Consider the following 20,266-nt stretch of genomic DNA (forward strand, 5'->3'; position numbering starts at 1 on the left):
GGAATCCCGGGGCGGTCGGGAAAGAGGATTGGGAGGTGGAGGCCTGGATAACCAGGCTCTCAGGGGTAGGGTGTTGGGACAGAAAACTGGGGTCGCCCGGAGCAGGGCGGTGGCGCCTGGCAACGTTCCTGTCCACAGGAGGAACTGTGGAGGGCTTGGACCAGGTGCCCTGTAGAACGTCAGTGAGGGCCTCATTGAATGGCAGCAGAGGCTCAGTGGAGCTTGCTGCTGACTGAAGCACCTCAGTGAGGACGTTCGTCCTCACAGCCACGGCAGGTAGCTCGAGCCCAAGGGCTGCGGCCGCCTTGCGCAGCACCACGGAGAAAGCAGCACCCTCCTCCGAAGCCACAGTCGGAGGAGAGATGAATCCAGTGTCTGGCGAGGTATCCAGACCACTGGCCTCCCCCAGTTCATCTGTGCAGTCCTGGGACAGTTGGGCCTGATGGGCCATAGGATCCTCGGATCCCTCCCAGTAGTCCCCATTATCCGACTCCTGGTGTAGAGGAGAAAGTAACGGAGCCGGGCGGTAGACAAAATGTGTCTCTAGCGGCGCCGACCTCGGCGTCCAGACGCCGAACCGGCGCCGGGCCCGGAGCGGGACTGAACTGGGGCACGACGTCGATCGGGGTCGACGTCGGCGGTGGAACCGGAGTCGACGCCGGTGGAGGAGGCGTGACGAGGTCGACCGGCGTCGACGGGGACTCGAGAACGGGTCCCTCGGGCGCTTGCGGCGTCGAGGCCGGAGCCGTCAACGGCGCCGGAGCCGCCGGCTGGCAAGGCAGCCCAGTCGGGTCCGCGGGGCCCGAAGGCGCACCAGCGGGCGCCGACGGCGGAGCCAGGTTCCTCATGGCCGAGAGGTAGGCACTGATCTCCGCCGACGTCGCGTGAGTCCCAGGGACCGGAGGGTATGGGGACGGACGCGACGCCTGCGGCTCCGACGGAGCCGCGGGGGTGGAACCACCCTGACCCTCAACCAAGTCGCGCGACCGGCGAGGGGAGTCCGAAGAGCGATGTCGCCTCTTGGACTTCTTGGAATGCTTCGACTTACCCGAAGACTTTGATCCCGACGACCGATGGTGACGTCGGCTGCGGCTCCGAGACCGATCCTTGGACCTCCTCCTGGACCGGGATCGAGAGGCGCGCGGAGCCGAGTGGCGAATCTCGAGGAGCTTACGGGACCGCTCCCGTCTAGCCTTCGAGGTCAGGGCCTTACAGTCCGAGCACGACTCCGCGTCGTGGTCGAGGCCCAAACAGTACAGGCACCGGCGGTGATGGTCCGTAACCGACATCAATCGGCTACAGTCCGTACAGGCTTTAAACCCAGGCATCCTACCGGCACCGGTGTCGAGATGACAGGATCAAAAAGGATCAAAAAGTTAGTCAAAAATTGACTAAAGGGGTAGCTCTCCCGGATCTGCGCTTACTGGCGCGGAAAAAAGAAGAACTGACGTCAGCGCGCGAGGGCGGCGTCTAAGTACTCCGACGACGTCATTCCGGCGCACGACGCCGACGACGGACGCGGAGCCGCAGACGACGCCTAGCGACGCGCAAGGGGTATTGCTGACGAAAAATCTTCCGGATCCAGTCTGACGCCTGGGGATATTCTAAGGTGAGGAATCTAACTAACGTGTTTCTTTCAGATACTGAAAACCATATAGATTTTCAGGGTATTCTGCCCACACAGGGCTGTAAAGGGCTATGGTCTCCTACCTCCTGGGCAGAGTGGATGGAAATTAGGAACTGTAGACCTCTGCTGGATTCAAGGAGTCCTCTGCTGGATTCAAGGAGTCCTCGAAGTGTGCTAGATGGGAGGATCCTCTGCCCGATTTTCTACACATTATTAGTGCAATAAACTGCACAGAGCGTGGCTGGCAGAATTATTCTCATTGTTGAAGCATGCGTATTTGTAATCTCTAAACCACAAATAACCCTTTAAAATGTTTAACAAAATTCTGTTCCATCGAAAGCGGCTTTGAAAATCTTGAACTGAAAAGGCATTGTGTCTTTGTCCACGGAGCAGTAATTTAACATTTTTGTTTCTACACATCAGCATAAAAAGTACTTCAGTATTTTTCAGGGGAAGTCTTGTGAGGTTCCAATGGTAAATGGACGCAGTTTGTTTAAAATTTACTGAACTGAGATACGTTTGTGGATTTTCTATTGTCAAGCCATGCAATTGATGGTCAGGAGGATAGTCATTCATTCACCATACAGGGACAATAAAATTTGACCATCAACATTGGATGAGCTCTGGCAACCGCTTTAGGCAGAACGGATGGAAGATCTAGGACTAGCCACCAGAGAGCAGAACGAGCTTTTCAAAGTAAAGGTATGATGCTTAACTGAAAAACATAATCCAACCTGTGTTCAATTTCTGTGCATCAGTCTGCACTGCAGATGTAAGCTTAAGGCCCTCCATGTTTACAAACAAATTGTGACTGACAGAACAGGCTGATCAATTCTGGCTTATGTGGAAGGTGAAAAGGGAATATAATCAACATAGTCAACAATCTCAATGGTATCATCCAGAAAAGGTGGGGAAGTAAATGACAATGCCAACAATGAAAAACATCGTAGGCAGGGAGCATAGCGGAAGAGAAGGGCAGAGAACAGAGATGTTTCAATTAACATTTGGCCTCCAACCCCCAGCGTAAGTTTTGATGAAAATAAAAGCTCGAGGACAATGCAGTTCTCCATCTGCCCCAAACGACTACCTAGCAGTTACAGCACAATTATTGCAATGTCAGTCACATGGAATAGCTAAGACCTGCCTGCCAAGACCAAGGGTGAAGAGAAGCAGCAGCAGTCAGTAGGCAAAGTGCTCAATATATGAGGGCAGAATACAAATGTACATCTTGGAATGAAAATAAAACAAGCAGATCTGAAAGGCAGACCTAGGCTGCCCAACAGCAAAAGTGAAGGTGCGAGTCATGATGCCCACATCATGCAGCCATTTGAAGGTCTTCATGACCAACAGCCAATCAACTCTCTACTGAAGTGCATCCAGAAATGAAGTTCGGATTAGATCAAAGCTACAAGTAGACTATCAGGAGCTTTGAGTAGATTGAATAAACGAGGCTACAAAGGGAAAAGAACGTAATTCTAAAAAAGTAGCTACAGAAATCTTTCAAGTCTGAGATCTCCAAGAACAAGTTAACATTGTAAAACATAAACCTAGAGTCGCCTTCCCACCAGATTTTTGTGAAGTAGCAACACGTATTTTCAAGTGGTGCCCTTACAGTTTACAAATCAAAGTTAGGTAATGAGTGACTATTTATTTAAAAAATGGTGTATACAATAGCTCATGAAATCAATTAAGATCGTTACAGCATAGGTTAGGCCTACAGATCTATTTCCACATTCCCTTGGTAGACTGTGCTAGCTGAAAGAGAAGAATACTCTCCCTTGTAATGGTTTAAGCTAAACTCCTCTGTAAATCATAACAGCTCACCTGCCAGCATGAGAAACACGGGTCCCCAACATCGCAGAGACAAATCCAAACACTGCAACCATTCTCATGTATGTTTGTTACGCTTTTTGATTGAACCAGGAACTTACTTGAATAGCTACATTCTGAACACAGCAACCAGTGCTGAGTGAGCATTAATGACAGATTTAATTTTCAATGCTCCCATTTCACAGGTCTTACATTAAAAAAAAGACCAGGGGTTTGTATTTAAAAGAAATACTTTTTATATCAATATTAGTGCTTAATTCTTCCTCATTGGAGATACTGTATATGTCCTTAAAATAAGCAATTATAATAAAATAATGAAAACGTTTCAAAGCAACAATGCGATTTACATGTTTCACTACACACATTGAGTTTGACAGTGTGCTGACTAAATAATATGACAAATGAATGGGTACAACATGAAACATTTCACTCAGCAGGTGTTCTCGGCTCTGGGGGGTCTCGGGAAGCAGTGGGGTCACCAGCACCTCAAAGGTGACATGTGGAAACCAAGATTCTCAGCGCTGTGCGTTGGAGCAGACAGGCAGGCAACATACACATTGCTCCTTGAAGACCAATTCCAAGTATTATGCTTCCGTGAGATGCTTCCAGTTACGGTTATTGTATTATTGTTGGTAGTTGTAAACTAGGAATACAAGGTTCACTCAGTTAAATTGATATGCATGCTGCAGTCACTTGGACAGGGGAAATATAAGTCAGGAAATATGCCTCATTCTGAAATGTATACGGCGTTTAGGAATTCAACAACAAACCTTTTGGCACCAGATCTCATTTTCTAGGAAACCTGGAAACAGCATTTCACTAACCTTTTCTGGGTCAATCTTGTCATACAGCTTCAAGACATACAAAACTCTTTCAGTAACGCTCCCCAAGGTCAATGGGGGCAGATCTCCATACTGACGACATGCCTGAAAGAACTGCCCAGAGAGCTGAAAAACACACAAAAAGAGTGGTTTATATGAAATCTTTCTATTGCATACAACAAGGAGCGACTAGACATACGTTAAGAAAAGTATCTTAGTAAATTGTTCTTTAAGGTGTCATGCATTAAGAGGCTCTGTGCGCAGAAAGATTTGCAATGGTTCTCATACTGAAACAGAAAATGAATATTGGGAGATGGCTGCATCCCAGAACTGGATACTCGTCTAGAGAAAAACTCTGATATGCCTCAGTATTACCGTTGTGAGAAGAAAAGAAAACACATTTACCTCATGGAGGGTGGAGAAGTAACAATAACAAACACATCTACTAATCAGCCAATTGCATAGTTTCAACTCTTCTTCATCTACTACTCAGACTACCTGGTTAACAGATTTAACAGCAGCTCGCCATAATGAAGAAATCTGCCTGGATGGTTACATCTCAAGCTTTAATTAATTTGTCAGCCACTTGGACCTTACTCATGGAAATTGTGTCAAGAAACTACTACACTATCCAAGACTCTTCCTTGTGCCCATGACCTTTATTTCCTCTAAAAAGGATGGGTGGTGTAGCATTTAAATGGATTAGATATCAAACACTAGCTTTTGAGGCGTCGTCGTTTTCCCCTTCTTAGTTCAGATGTCTTCTCTTGTACTACTGTTCTAAATACCCACACAACATCCTTGTAAATAAGGCTTCAGATACTGAGTATAATGCTTCGGACCATACATCCAACCAATGTCTGCTACATATACTTACTTAGCAGTTAAGGTTTTAGTGTAGAGTATACCTGCATTCATTCTTTACCCAGTGTGACCTTTGTCTGGTTCGGATTGGTATCTCTACACCTTTATGTGCTAAACAACGGCCAGTCACCTGCTGAGCTCCTCTATGCAGGTTATTAACGGGAAAAAAAACACTCAAAGATAGTCCAAAACTTTGCTTCCATTCAGAACAATCTGGCTATCCCGATAAAGGCAAAGTATCTGAAATTTGGGGCCTAACATGGACATCCAGCCAAACTAAATAAAGTCTGCGTAGATCAACTTTTAAACATTTCAGAATATGCAGTTTTGTGGGAAACATTTACCAAAAGGTTGTCATAACATGCTGGAACTACCTGCTGATTACGTATGAATAAAGTAGATTTCTGAGGCATTGCCAGTAATGTGAAACTTGAAGGTACGTAAAGTTGCTAAAAAGACTAGAAGCAAACAAAGTTTATCTTGTTTTTTGAGATGCGCTTACTACCGCAGAATGAGCAGCTTCAAAGCTCTGTATAGTTGGGATGAGTGGACCCTTTTGGACATAGGAGATGCATCCCAACCGGCCACACTATATCTTGCAATGTCAATTTGTTAGCCGCTGCGTCAATCTGTGTATGGAGTGGCACGTCCCCTCCTGATGAAAATAAAGCAAACGCTTTGTTCATAACAATGACAACATTCCAGTTCTAAAATGTCTGTCTGATGCATTAGCAGGCCTCTCAAAAACAGGGCAATGTCTCAAAAGCTTACAAATCTGTCTTCCAGCAAAAGAAACACCAACTGACCCTTTGGTGAACTTGCACAGTGTCTTACAGCAGGCACAGAGAAGTAAATACACCCCATACATTGCTAATCAATCACAGGGTACAAATGTAACATCTGCATTTCAGACAATTTTGGGGTAAGGTAACCATTTAAAAAAAGTTATGGCCTTAATGGAGAGCCCATCCTAGCAATGGCAAAGCATAAACACTTGAAAGTCCATGGCTGGCATTAAACATGGACAAAATGGATGCTGTGTGTCGGGGATGAACAAAGCTCTCAGAGAGCTACCAATTGGCAGCAGACCTGTCATCATTGACGGAATCTACACTAGATGACTCCGCCACATAAAAGCACCCACAGAGGTGTTTCAATGTATTATAACCAACAACAATCTATTTGAGAGAACTGTGTGTTGATTATTGGCTGTACCTACCACAGTGTTTGCATTAGAAATTGACTGAAAGGAGAGAGAAGAGCAATATGGCATCAAGATCTGAGCGAGCAGAGGCTCTGGAATGGCACAGGCAGTATCGGATGCTTTTTGTGCTAAGAAACAGCGCAAAATGCAACAGAACACGAATAGCGAGCACGAGTGGCCGCTTGCGCTCAATAAATGTGCACTCATCGTAGAATTTACCCAGATTCCCAAATTACTCTTAATTACACAGAGTAATTGCATAATTATCGGTAATTCTGCATCAGAGTAATTTGGAATTATCAAAATGACTCCAGTGTAATCTAAATTCTGCTCAGTCCTACTTTAAACCAAACAAAAGAACGGAGTTGTTTTGCTCCAACCGACCAATCACATTGTTAAACACAAACTAAAAAAAACACCTGGAGGTAATTAGAGAGGAGGTGGTAAAAGTTAGAAAACTTAGCAGATGGCAGAATGACTCACAATCTCATTCACCTCGAACACTAAGGTTTTTAAACAGGCCTATTGCCATTTGCCTACACACACTATCTGGCACAAAACACCCCACAGGTATTCTATTCAGTGTCATAGAAAAGGAATTTGAATTGAATGATGAATTGTAATACTTTGAAGTAGCGCTACTTTAAATAAATTCCTGTACCGTTTTGGAGGGTTGATTTTGTCACATTATCAAAACCTTACTCAGGCTTTAGTAAATGGTCAGTCGGTTAGCTAAAGGTAGAACATGAACCCTTCAAGAGCATCCGTTATCACCATTGACTTTGTTTTAATGACCTTAGTGGCACACATAAGGAACGTGGACGTTATATGTTAGTGCTAGTTTGCCTGGTTCCTCTAATATTCACTTATGTATAATGTAAATATTTTATTTCTTGCAGACTCAAGTAACATTATAGGTTTAAATTAATAGGGGAATTTTCTACCATATCAGGGTATTGTGTAAATGATAAAATGGAAGAGATTCATACCTGTGGATGCCCTTCCCATTGAATTCTAAAACAGGACAAAGAAATAACCCAATTTACCATTTAGGAATATAGATCATTTCAATCCTATTATAAAAAGATAAATATTATAAACTTCTCTCAAATATAAAATAGGATTTGAATCAACAGAGTCAAGATTCAATTGTGATAAGAAAAAAATATAATCAAAATGAACATTCTTCCACAATCTTTTTTTATTTGAATCCCTTTCGTGTTTTTAGGTCTGGCCTAGCCAGCTGTTATCGATAAGACTCTAGTGGACCATTCCAAACAAGCATTGGCATAGCCAATAGGTCTCGCTTTTGGGACTTTATAAGAGTTTAGTTATGCAGCACAATAACCATGATGCAACAACATTAACTGTTGCATGGTTAAACACTTATGAGGTCCCAAAGGTGAGAACTATTGGATATGCCAATGCTTGTTTTATTTATGAGTACCCATCTGCACTCTCACCCTCCTCCCACTCTCGGTTGTGTTTTTACTTTTATTTACTATCTTATTTCAAGGGAAATCGCGTGCTGAGAACTGGAGTGGGCGGGGAAGCTTATTCTGAACGCCTATGGTGCCAAAAACGTACACAACGGCAATCCACCCGCAACCTTTCCCTCCGTGGGCAAAAACAAACACTGTCTGCTACCGAGTCGAGTTGGTAGGCTCCGTAGGCTTCACGCCATCCTCACTGCTCACTCGTAAACCTGATATTGGGGTGTCGATAAGACAGCCCGCTCTGAAAACGGCTATTCTACATGTTACCTGACAGTATCCTAATCAAAACATCGAGCAATTACTGTGAATAGGCGGACTGTTTCTGTAATTTGCACACGCCCCGGGAGTTTTGCTCTGTGGCGCGCCTTCTCTATTGTCAGCTTCTAGCCGCATGGCTCAAATCTACTTACTAGCCAAAGAAGATATCCTAAAGTGATGCAGTTAGATATCGGAAGTGCAGTGGCCATTCTTCCTGCTCGCTAAATGCTTTTATGATACACATTTTCCCTTTATTTGCCAGGATGTTTTTCTTTTGTTTTTCATGACTGAACCATCGCTTAGGGTGTAAGTAGCACAATTGGATTTGTTTACGTTGCATATGTTTCATTGCTTTTAGGGAGTGCTGGAGAGTCGTAATTGTAAGTACTATTTGTTGGTAAAAGATCCAAACTTGTTTTTTACTGACGTGTTTGTATAGCATTCGTCTTCTATAAACCTTAAACAGAAATTGGAACCTGTGTTGTTGATCGTGTCAAATCTGTGCTTGGTTGTACCTGGCACGTGACTGCACGCTTGCGAATTATATCTTTACACTTTGTTACTCCTCTCCTCCTCGATTTAATATTTGGACCAGTCTTAATTAAAAAGGAGTAGCCTGGCAAAATGTATTATATACAATAGTTTGATGCAATGTTAATCTTCAGCTTGTTCCATGTATTCCTTTTAATGCAGGTGAGCGCGTTTCCTTGTAACTCAAGTACGCTACAAAGACTAGCTGTGTCTTTTACAGAGCGTGTTTTCATTGCACATTTAGCTGCTTGCACACTTTCACAAAGTACACGCCCCTTCGAAAAATGTACTGCACAATCTATGACACTTCTCTATGTAATTGGCGATTCTAATATCCGTGGCACTTCTTCCTTCTCTGCATTAGCCACAATCCGCGGAAAACAATGTATCCTAAAAACAAGACACATTAGATTAATGGTTGTTATACAAACGATCCCCCATCTCTTGTGCTATAATATTGAGATTCGCTCTGAATTGCAACCCGAACAGGTTTCCTATATTTGTCCCGCCAAGAGGACCACTGTTCTTATCTTGTGTGCAGGGTTCCCCCTCTTCTACGATGTGCACATTATCTGGTATATGTCTTTAATGTTTGTAATATTGTGATTATTTCTATGAATCTAACCCTAACGACAACATGATCGATTCCACCTCTTTTTCTAGGATGCTCAAGTAAGATTACATTCTCGCAATGTACAACTCAGTTCCGGGTGATGCACTCTTGAATGCAGCATGCTGATTTGATCTAATGTGATTAGGGGCATGCAAAGTATTGTAATTGCATTTACACATAGCGCTTACTACCTCTGATAAATATGGCGGGTAGGACGCTACTCTGGAACCCAAGACTAATCGTCTCTGATGTTGGGAGGATTCTTGTAGAAGTAGGAGAAAGATAACTTAGGTTGGAGGGACTCTTTTGGTCAATTGCACAGCCCGAGAGTGTGAAGATTTTAAGAAGAGGTGATCTAGCCCCGAAATGCAGTCTTTTAATGGCCCTATCCAAAATATAAAGTATCATACAACACAATTATTCCAACCTTGTTAAGCACAAACATTTAGATGTTTTGAGCAATAATTAATTCACTTTTGATTGTCTTTTGACTAACATTGCGGCCATTAAAGTAAAGCAGCATTTATCATGTGCTTTAAAACAAAAGTCAGGGAATTATTGATATATCATGTTCACGGTGCTAAAGTAGAATTCAGCATGCGAGTTGTTGAAACTATGAAGTAATGAAGTGCAACCATTGCCCACACAGTGTTACCAAGTTTAACAAGCATGCGCGCCTGCGCTAAAACTAAAAGAACATGTGCGTGCGCGCCTCGTGCTAAAAGTGGGAGGGGTGAGGGGTGTGCGAGAGCACACACAGTGTTCCCCTTGCGGAAGCGAGCCAGGGGCACCATGCGTTTGTAAGTTAATTACAAACAAATGGAGTCAAGCTCGCTCCCGCAAGGCAATCGCCAGACGTGCACGCGTTGCCATTGAAGGCAATGGAACGCGTGCACGTTTTTGGCTGTAAAGCCGTAGCGATAGCTAAAGGTCTTTTTGCCTATGCAGCGCATGCGCGCTGCGTAGGCAAGACCTAAAAACGTACAGAGGACTTTGTGGCCAGCCTACTTACCAATGATTGGCTTGGTCACTTGCTTCTTATTCAATGGCTTTCCTTCTCATCTGGCGTTCATGTCTTCCCTGGAGCAAAGCTTCTCTATCACCCTTTTGACTGGATGGCTTGCACCCTCCACTGCTCAGATTCAGATTTTTTTCTTCTTTTTCGCTCAGCACTCCATGAGTGCATGTTTCTCCTTCTTGCTCTCTCGCGAGATGCTTCCCTCTCATACCCTATGCTGCTTCCTCCAACCTCAGCTCTCTACTGCTTCCACCAACCCAGCTCTTAATGCTTCCTTTATTCCTCCCAGTTGCTCCCTTACACATTTCCTGTTTCCCCACCCAGTCCCATCCCATGCGCCACTTCCCTTTAAGAAATGTTTTATTCTCATTTGTTTACAAGGTCTGCAGCTGCCATTTGCTGCTGGGCCTCTCCTTTAATAAGCACCTTCAAGCCCCCCCTCACCCCTTTAATCCACTCCAAAATGTGCGAATGGTAAAGAAATAAAAATAAGACTAATGCTGTAGGAGTGTGCATGCATCGTCACACTGGCCTGCCCGTGACACACATTACTGAGTTGTTCTATTTTTTGCTGATGTTGCAGCATCAGTCAAAAGCACTGCTAATATGCTGCGAAGGCAAGACCTAGTGGCTTTTTCAATGCTCGTTTTTGGACAGGTTTCTTTAGGAAACGGAACTGCTTAATCATACTTTTATGTGGGTAAGGAAAATATCCTTGCATATCAAGGATCACGCTCTGCCCCAAGTTAGAAGTAGGGTTGGACTCTCCCATGCTTTCAAATTTCATTTAGTAACGTTTACACAGAAATACAGAGTGCCATGTCTCAACTTAAAAACTATGTTCCCTGAAGTTATAATTGAAAAGTTAGGAAATTCGGGCTAATATGACGTCCTCCCAAGATATCAGAGTAATAAGCATAGTGCAGGAATAAATTTTATTCATTGGAAGTCATGTGCAAAATTACAATAGATTGTTAAGTAAATTACGCCAAATTGGATATTTTGGCTACATCCCACTACGGAGAAATCTGAATCTTTCTAAACATTCCACTTGCGCACCGGGGCAAAGGGAAAGCAAAGGTATCAAGGAGGATGAACAGTTTATAATCTTGGTGCGCTGAAATCACTGATAACTTACAGCAGGAATTTAATTTTAACTTAACAGGCAATTTTTTTTAAAATATTAAAATTATAGTTTCTTCCTCCAAGCTAACAAATGTATCTTTTCTGTTATCCATAAAAATATATTCTTCCTTTTTTTGGATATCTAAGCTCAGAAATGGTGATCAGCGGGGCACAAAAAGTAACTAAGATTAAGATTTAGAGGCAATAGATTTATAAAAGATAAAACAATTAAAAAAACGTTACAGATGGGGAGTCCCTAGTTGGCCTGCCTCTAGGGTGTGTATGGACTAGGGTGTCTTTGAGGCTACGTCCTTTTTTTTAAAAAAGAAAATAGAGGTTTCTCCCATTGTCTATTATTGCAGGTAAGTATCCTCCAATGCCCATTCAGAAAGGCTCACTCTTTTGTTGTTTCGATTGACTATTAGGGGAAACACAATATAATTGTTCATTATATAAATGAGCAAATGTATGCAAATGCACTTACAAAGATGCAAAAGGGATGCTTTAAGTACTACTGCGCAAATAAAGCTCTAAAAGAGTATGCCTTGAGCATGTAAAGTAGAAACAAACAATGGCATGGTACTAGTATTTAGACTCCAGAGCAAATATTTAATGGAAACAATGTTTTGTTCATCAATGTGAAGGGATGTCTGAATATCAAAGGTGACAGTAAATAAATACTACATTTCATAATGAGCCCGTGGGCTCTTCTCTTAAGCGGAAGTTATACTGCATGTTTGATGCATCCAGATGTCGCACCAGATTCAAGTACGCCAGTACGGCTATGTTTATGCCGCACAGCTGCAGAATAATCTCATATAGCATGAGACTAGGCAATAAGATTTAGAAGTGGAAGAGTATGGACCAGTGCTACAAGCATCACTTTTGGGAAAATACAGAACGACAAACACCTGCTTTAGAGGCACACCTTTCACCGATTGAATTCTATGCTTCATTTTTTACTTACTCGACCACCGTCAACCCCCCAACCTCACAAGCTCCAGGCCACCAACCTCCTGAACAGCCCTTGTTTCATTAGTTTATGATATGCAAATGTTATGTATACATGATATGATTTAACCAAAATAAATAAATACCTGGGCAATCTACTCACTTAGCAGTGAACCTATTCATTGTAGAAAAAACTTTAACCCAGCGGCTACAACCTTGATTTCCTTCCAGTGAATGTTGTCATCTAAACTCTTTTTTTTTTTTTTTTTTTTTTTTTGAAAACCTTTATTGACAGTTCAATAAGAACAAGTATGGGCCTACAACCCCCCGGGGCCGGCCGCTAAGCAATCAGAGCAATAACGACAAGTATAAACACAGGCAGCACTTCAGGGAGCAAAATCGTACTGCTAATACTGTGAACAGCGTAAGTAGGGCACCAGGAGACAAAGGTTTTCATTTTATGATGAAACAAGGCAGAAGGATCAGGTGACAAGCAATTTTAAAACAACAATCACGGATATGCAGAGTAATGAACGTTAGCGATTTACAGCAATCTATTCGGTCAATGGCGTAAACACAAGAACATCAGGATGGAGAAAAACATAGTCTACAGCTGCGCCCGCAGTCCCCCGCCAAAACTCCCCAAGAACACCCCGGAAGTTGTGAACACATGGAACGGCAACGAGGCATAGCAAAAGGAGGTGTATCACGCTGATCCCAGAAAAAGAAAGACAAAAAGAATCAGAGAAGAAAAAGGAGGCCATGGAAAAAAGATGAAGGAATACAGAGTCCCCTCCCCCAACCCCCCACCCTGCACCTCTGCAGATGAGTACGGCCCCCCCCCCCCCAGCAGTGTGCCTGTCGCCCTGGAACCAGACCCGAAATGTAGGAGAATAGGGAAAAAGAAGTAGGAAAGAACCCCCACCAGACGGGGGGGTAGAGAAAGTATTTATAAACTGGAGGAGGGCCTTCATAACAGACCCCCGGCTTCTCCCTCCCGCACGGTAAGGTTCCCCTAAAGTGAACAAGGAACAGCACAGAAACAATCTTCTCAAACCACGATGGGGAGCATTATGCGTCTATTGTGCCAGTAGCCATGTCAGGAGAGCACACCACCCCAAGCCCGCCCGTCCACTAGGCGACCACCCCCGAGGGGCCCGCCTCATCCCTGACCACTCAGCGGAATTCTGCCCATGCCAACCCCTCGACCCAGCACCATACCCAATGTTCCTAGGCAGAGGAAGGTCCAACAACGACAGAGAAGCGACGCACACAGGTGGGGTGGAAGTCTCTGAGCATCAACACAGTCCGCCGCGTGAGGAAACAGGCTTCCAAGTGCTGCCCTAGGATCTGCACTGCACGCAAGGTTCAGGAAGGCAGAAGCAGCCAAAAGAGACATTAGTTGCTGGAGTTGTCTCTGGGTCGCAGGAGGGCATGCACGGGATGAGGCCACCACATCCCACTCAGGTCCAACGCCTCCGGGACAGATCAGGCCCTCAGAAGGTCGAACACACTGTAGCATACTGGCCGGGGCGTCCAGTCGTGTACTAACCTCAGGGGGGGCCGCCACAGCGTCCTCCTGCGCGCAGTGTGGGTAGACTCTGTGTTCGTGCGGACAGGCGGGCCGCCACTGCCCCAACCCCGACGCCACACCATCGAGCTTACTCCCCAAGATCACGAAACCATGAACCAAGGAGGAGTGAAGAGTACCAAGAGCCTCGAGGAGGTCGCCGTACCCCAGCTCAGCTCTCTGTGATCTCGCCGCCACACTCCCAAAAATCGTACGCTCACAGGCCCGCTGCGGCCCCGCGGACAGGATGGTAGGCTTCATCGACCCAAGATGGCCGCCAAGTATGCCCGACCCTCACCGGGGCCGGGACCCCAGGACAAGCGTCGCGATGTCCACGTCGCGGGTGACCGGGTTCCGGGGGCAGGCAAAAACTATCCGTGGTCACGGGCAACAGTCGTCCCCACCACGGACCAGCTCCCGTAGAAATCCGGGGGCGGCCCGCAATGATCGGGGCAGGATACGGACGGCGGCCGGGCAGCTCACCGGCAAGGCAGGGGCAGCCACCGGAGGATCTAAGATTTGCACCCCCGGTCATGCACTCGGTCAGCTACACTGGGCAGCAGAAGTGACCACGCCGAAATGTAGGCCGAGTTTGGCACCGCTCCGGTGGACCGACTCCACCCAGTCACCACCGGCCGCTGTTGTCGCACTGCCACCCGGCCACGGCATCCACTCGATGTCCCGGCTCCAGGGCCGCACAGGCCGCAAAGTTCAGATGCAGTTTTCTCCGGCGATAGCACGGCTAGAAACCTCGGAGTCACACAGTCGGGAGCCCCTCTCCTTCAGAAACACGACCACGTAGCACAAGTTGAGGATCTCAGGCAGGATATCCGTGCGGGATGCGGAGGCTCACGGAGCCGGGGGTCTACGCTGCCGTCCCGGTCGCCATCTTGGCTCCTCCTCCGTCATCTAAACTCTTGAGGTCAGTTTGGGGCTCCATGTAAAATGACCGCCCAAGGCAAGGACTTTTTCGTAGCTTCATAAGCACAGGCCAAATCAACCTCATTTTAAGGAACTAATCTTGGAAGACATGGTCCAGACAAGGACTGTGCTAACTCCACTTAAGCGGGCACTGGCTGCAGCTTTATAACATGGCTGAGTTGACCTAGTAATAGGTTGCAGTCGAGGACAAGAAACAGACGGGAGAGGCGACAGGGGTGATTCTGGCCACTTGTTTTTTGGTTTTGGGCTTTTGCGAAACGAAAGACTGCTGGAGCAGCAAAGAGGACTAACAAGAAGTATAGCCATAAGAGGCACAATCGGGCACACCCACAATACTACAAGACTTAACTCCCTGCCTACTGGATAGAAAAACCCGGTTAACTTTTGAATATTCTGAAGCACTGGTAGGTCGCAACTGAGCCTTGTGATTCGAAAATGACTCATACCACTATGATAATTATCTGAAAAGAAATACTATTTATTCAAAAATATTTTTTCATTAGTATACTAAATGTATATAGCTAAGCAACTATTGTGATATATATATAAAAATCATAAAACAATCATTTGACATACGTAAATGTCAGTATTCATCACAATAGGCATCCTCTGTAAACCTCTGCCTCATGGTCCTTTCTTTTCTCAACATGGGTCCTGTACCATTCTTCTATTGGCACTTCTATTTTTTTCTTGGCCTATTGGTAGCACTTTATTGGATATATTGCACTGCGTCTGCAATTATGCACTAGTTATTCAGGGCTCGAAAAATCAAAAAAATGGTACTAGTCCTGCAGGACTAGTACCTTGAAAAATCTCCTCGCCCTAACAGTGACCTACTTGACCTCCGTCTCTGAAAGCGGAGCAAAAGTGACAAGATAACAAGATTTAAAGGCATTTTTATTGCTCATTTGCTTTGTGAACAATAAAAAGGCCTTTAAATCTTGTTATCTTGTCACATTTGCTCCGTTTTCAAAGACGGAGGACAAAAGTTAGTATGTTTTCCTACTCGCCAGAAAGGGCAAGTAGGACCTAAAAATAGCTCGACCTCTTAAAATTTACCTCGCAAATGGGAGCGGTCGAGTGGATTTGTCGAGCTCTGTTATTTTTGCACTTTTTCTGTTGCCCACAGTTTTTGGGTCACCCATTGGGTTGGTGGGTCCAAGTACACTTATTCTGTTAAACTTTACTTTTAGGTTTTGATGTGAGCCTCATTTTTGCAATTCTTTTCCCATCTTTAGTGTTCTCTCTGGACGGCGGCCCCCCTCTCCTCCTTTGGGTTGGTTCTTATCTTCTTTGCGCCCAGAAGGTGTGACCTCTTATTGGGTCTCCCACCGAAACATGGGTCGGCGCTTACCAAGAAGTGGACCCAAAGCTCGTGGAAGTGGATTTATAAAGCTAACTGGACCCTCTAAATATTATACGTGCTGTATACAAAACTATTCTCTGAACGTGTAATATTATACAGTCGATTGTGTTTATTTGAAGTAGGATATTTAACTTAAGCACCTATTGTCTATGCATTTTGGACCATTAATGTTATGAGTATCATATATCTGTATGAAGCTAACTTTGATAATTGACATCTCTGGTTTTGTTAGGCTTGGATCGTTGAAGCAGATTTGATTTTAATTGCTGTACCTGTATGCAACAAGGCTGGTGACATGTTTAGTACAAATGGGATGTGCAAGTATGATTGAAGTTGTGTTGGCGAGTGGGGTATGAGTAGGAGGTTTACAGGGAGGATGCATACTGAGACTTATGTATGTCAAATCATTGTTTTCTGTTTTATATATGACCGTAGTTATTCCGCTTCATACATTTAGTATATTAATGAAAACTTTTTTTTTTATAAATTGTATGTCTTTTCAGATAATTGTTATATCCTGTGTCTCCTAGTTCCTTGCTGCTCAGCCTGTGCGAGTGTGATGTAATAGAATGTTCATGAGTGCTTGGTTTGGATGAGTGGTCAGTTGGAATGAGTGGGGCCGAGCAGCAGGATGCTGCTTCCGGCAGGGCATGTATCATCTTACTTGTGACTGAATTAACCTACATATTCTACACTACTGGCTACTGGACCGATTACCTACAAGGGTCCTACTTCGTTCACAAAAGTGGCAACGATTTTGAAAGAACTACGCGTGCAGAGACAAGAAATGAATCAAGAAACTAAAAAGATTTCCAGAGTCTGAAGAGAAGCTCTAATATAAGCCTGATCAACGCCTTGGATGCCCCACCGGAGTCTTCTACAACAGACTACAGAAGTATATTTTGGGCGTTGGACATTGTATGGTTTGAAACCTGCCAGCCTACAGACAACCTACTGAATGTGAGTTTTGAGTGTTTAAACTTTTAGTCTGCCATCTGAAGTCATCTACTAATGTTGGATGTAGGAAAGTCATGGATAATGTTGCTGAATGCATTTCACTTGGAGTAAACCTGCTGTGTTATTGGCAGTAGTCATCTGACATTTGGTAACCAACCAGCAACATCGCATTGGGAAGTGCATATCAAAAGAACCGGTAACATTGTTAAATAAATAGAACTGGATGTTGAGAAAAACTCTAACTGATTTGGCTTTAGATAATGGAACTGTTTTAGTGATCTACTTCAAGCAAATACGTTTGGAAAGGTGTTTACGTAAGCAAACTAATAAGGCCAGTGTACGATCTGGATTCTACCCGTTGTGAGTAAATGGCAGTGTGTTTGAAGGAGTTCATATGCTGGGCACACTGGGTGCAAAAAGCATTGGTACCTTTGAAATCGTAAAAGACGCTCTCGCTAGTCCTTCAACTGCACCATCTACATCTACTGTTGGCACATGGGTGGCTCCAGGACACACGTTAGTGCGCTGGTGTGATAGCTGCTTTTATTATTTAAATAAAGACATTAGTTCGGGGGCATAAGTCGGGCCCCAGGGAGAGATAACTAGAGAAGGCAGCAACTGTTCAGATGTCACACTTGTGGGAATACCAGGTTGTGGATATTTAAATCTTTAAAAACAAGCACTTGTGGCAATCACCGTTGTCTTGAATGTTCGTGCTGCCAGGCAATGCGTTAGTATGCCGTGAGTAGCTTACCAGTGGAGTTGCCAGAGAGGGGCAGCAACGTTGTCATAGGGGGCGCTGAGCCGGAAGGAGAAGCGCAGCGACGCTGCATGACTTGCCTGATCTTAGGTGCGAAACGCTTGGTTCACGTATGTGTGACACTGAGGAGCGTTTTGGTTGACAGCACAGAGACGCGTTGGTTACCTGTCAACGCTTGGATTGCTCTTTAACGCGGTGTTGCATGCACGTCAGTTGCCTAGCAACGCAAGAAAAGGAGAGCAGACGCGCATACTGCCAGTCGTGGGAACTGAATAGGGGTTTGTGAGCAGGTGTGGCACACTGCCAATTGTGTGTACTGAGCAGGTGAATCCCCGATGGGGTCATCTACACGCAGGTGCAGGAGACTGGCAAAGTTTGGCAGAGTGTTTTGTGTCGACGGGGACTACTTCTATTGTTTTATTTTGTTGTGTTGCCAAGCTCTTCATGTGCCTCAGTGACTTTCCACATACAGTTGTTGTGTGGGTAGTGTTCGGGTGAGCACCGAACTGTTACACAGTGTTGGAAGCATGTCACACTCATACTAATTATCTGTACAACTCCGTGTTGAAGCTTATACATTTTGTCTTGAAGCTAATGTTGAGTTTACTTTTTGCCATATTTATTGGCGGTGGTTTGCATGTGTCTTTTAAAGTTTGGGGTGTGTGTTGCATTGGCGTTGATCTGTGTAGTTTCCCACGTGTGGGAGTCTGTGGGGCCAGGTCTGAAGTGAGACTTAATGCTTTAATTTGCTGTGTGTGCAGTATTCTGTATTGTGAAGTGGTGTACTGGTCCTTGTGTGTGACCTGGTTGGCTACTTTACTCGAGTCTGTGGCGAAATTGTGTTTTGATCATCTTTGGTCCTAATGTGAGGAGACCATGCAGCTGGTTTGTGCTGTAGTGATTCTGCAGCGCGTACAGTGGTGGGGTGTGAAAGTTGCATCCTGCCTGGAACATATGCGTTCCTTTGCATAGCGTGATGTGGTGTGCTGTAGTGGTTCTGCAGTGCGCACAGTGGTGGGATGTGGAGGTTGCATTCTGCCTGGAACATGTGTGTTCCTTTGCATAGTGTGATGTGCTGTAGGGTTCTGCAGTACATACAGTGGTGGGGTGTGGAGGTTGCATCCTGCCTGGAACATATGCGTTCCTTTGCATAGCGTGATCGAGTGTGCTGTAGTGGTTCTGCAGTGCGCACAGTGGTGGGATGTGGAGGTTGCATTCTGCCTGGAACATGTGTGTTCCTCTGCATAGCGAGAGGTGGTGTGGTGTAGTGATTCTGCAGTGCATACAGTTGTAGGGTGTGGAGGTTGCATCGTACTATACATATCTGATATCTATCTTTGCATTTATCTTCCTTTACAAATTCAAGGAAATATAATTATGTTTATGCAAAATAATCTTAGTGATCTTATTGTTCAATCTTAGTATTTTAATTGTTCTCGAAATGTGATTTACGTGTAATTTATGTAATGCAATGCGATACTTCCTTGGGATTTAGGATTGGGTACTTACATTTACATAAGGTATGGAATGTTTATGCTCTTTCACTTTGTTTCCTGTAGTTTCTTTTGTTTCATGAAGGAAGGAGATGTGTCATATCATGTGTCTCCTAGTTACTACGTGTAGACTGTCACCAGTATGAGGAATCTATGGCTCACTTGGTTTGCATATGTCACTTTGATCACACATGTTGCACTTTATTGAAACTTTTGTTTTTAAAATACAGCACACGTACTTGCACAGATGCCAGGAAACTTCTTTTCAACTTGGAGATCCCATTGGAACTGGCCAGACTAGCGAAATTCGCACACCAGGTGAAAGAACTTTTAGGCAAAGTCTCAGTCACGGACTAGAACTAGACTACGGTTTTAACATGTGGTCTAGATCTGTTAACAGTTGCGCATTGCTTAAGTGTTATGACTCTTAGATATGTCTTGCTCATGTTTTAGTCATGATTATTAGATTTGTTAATTATGTATTACTAAGATTGAATTAAGTGCGCGGGCAGGGATATTTTCGCCCAATTTCTTTGTAACAATTTTTAATAACTGATACAATAAATTAATTCATTTGTCTCCTAGTTCCTTGCTGCTCAGCCTGAGTGATGTAATAGAATCTTCATGAGTGCATGGTTTGGATGTGCTGGAGCAGAGTTTTCATTTAGAAAATTCAGGGCCTTTTGAAGCTCTAGCATGTCTATGTGTTTTATTAATTTATTAATAATTAACAATTAATTATTTGTCTTGTGCAAGTGTGTTTATACTAATCAATCCGTTTGTTTTAACATAAGAGAAAGTTACACGAGGGTTAGCATGTGTGTGCTGTTTCTGTTTTAA

The 20,266-nt window shown here is 44.4% G+C and overlaps 1 protein-coding gene across 1 annotated transcript in view; it reads right to left on the reverse strand.

The window, feature by feature from the left end:
- Positions 1–20,266, reverse strand: part of NDUFAB1 (NADH:ubiquinone oxidoreductase subunit AB1) — a 69,241-nt gene that overhangs the window by 34,929 nt on the left and 14,046 nt on the right. The window contains exon 2 of the mRNA XM_085629480.1: positions 4,282–4,404. Within this exon, the coding sequence (XP_085485606.1) occupies positions 4,282–4,404 (123 nt within the window). The remainder of the gene's footprint in view (positions 1–4,281; positions 4,405–20,266) is intronic.

This window comes from Triturus cristatus, chromosome 10 (genome assembly GCF_964204655.1).
Source record: "Triturus cristatus chromosome 10, aTriCri1.1, whole genome shotgun sequence".
Taxonomy (NCBI): domain Eukaryota; kingdom Metazoa; phylum Chordata; class Amphibia; order Caudata; family Salamandridae; genus Triturus; species Triturus cristatus.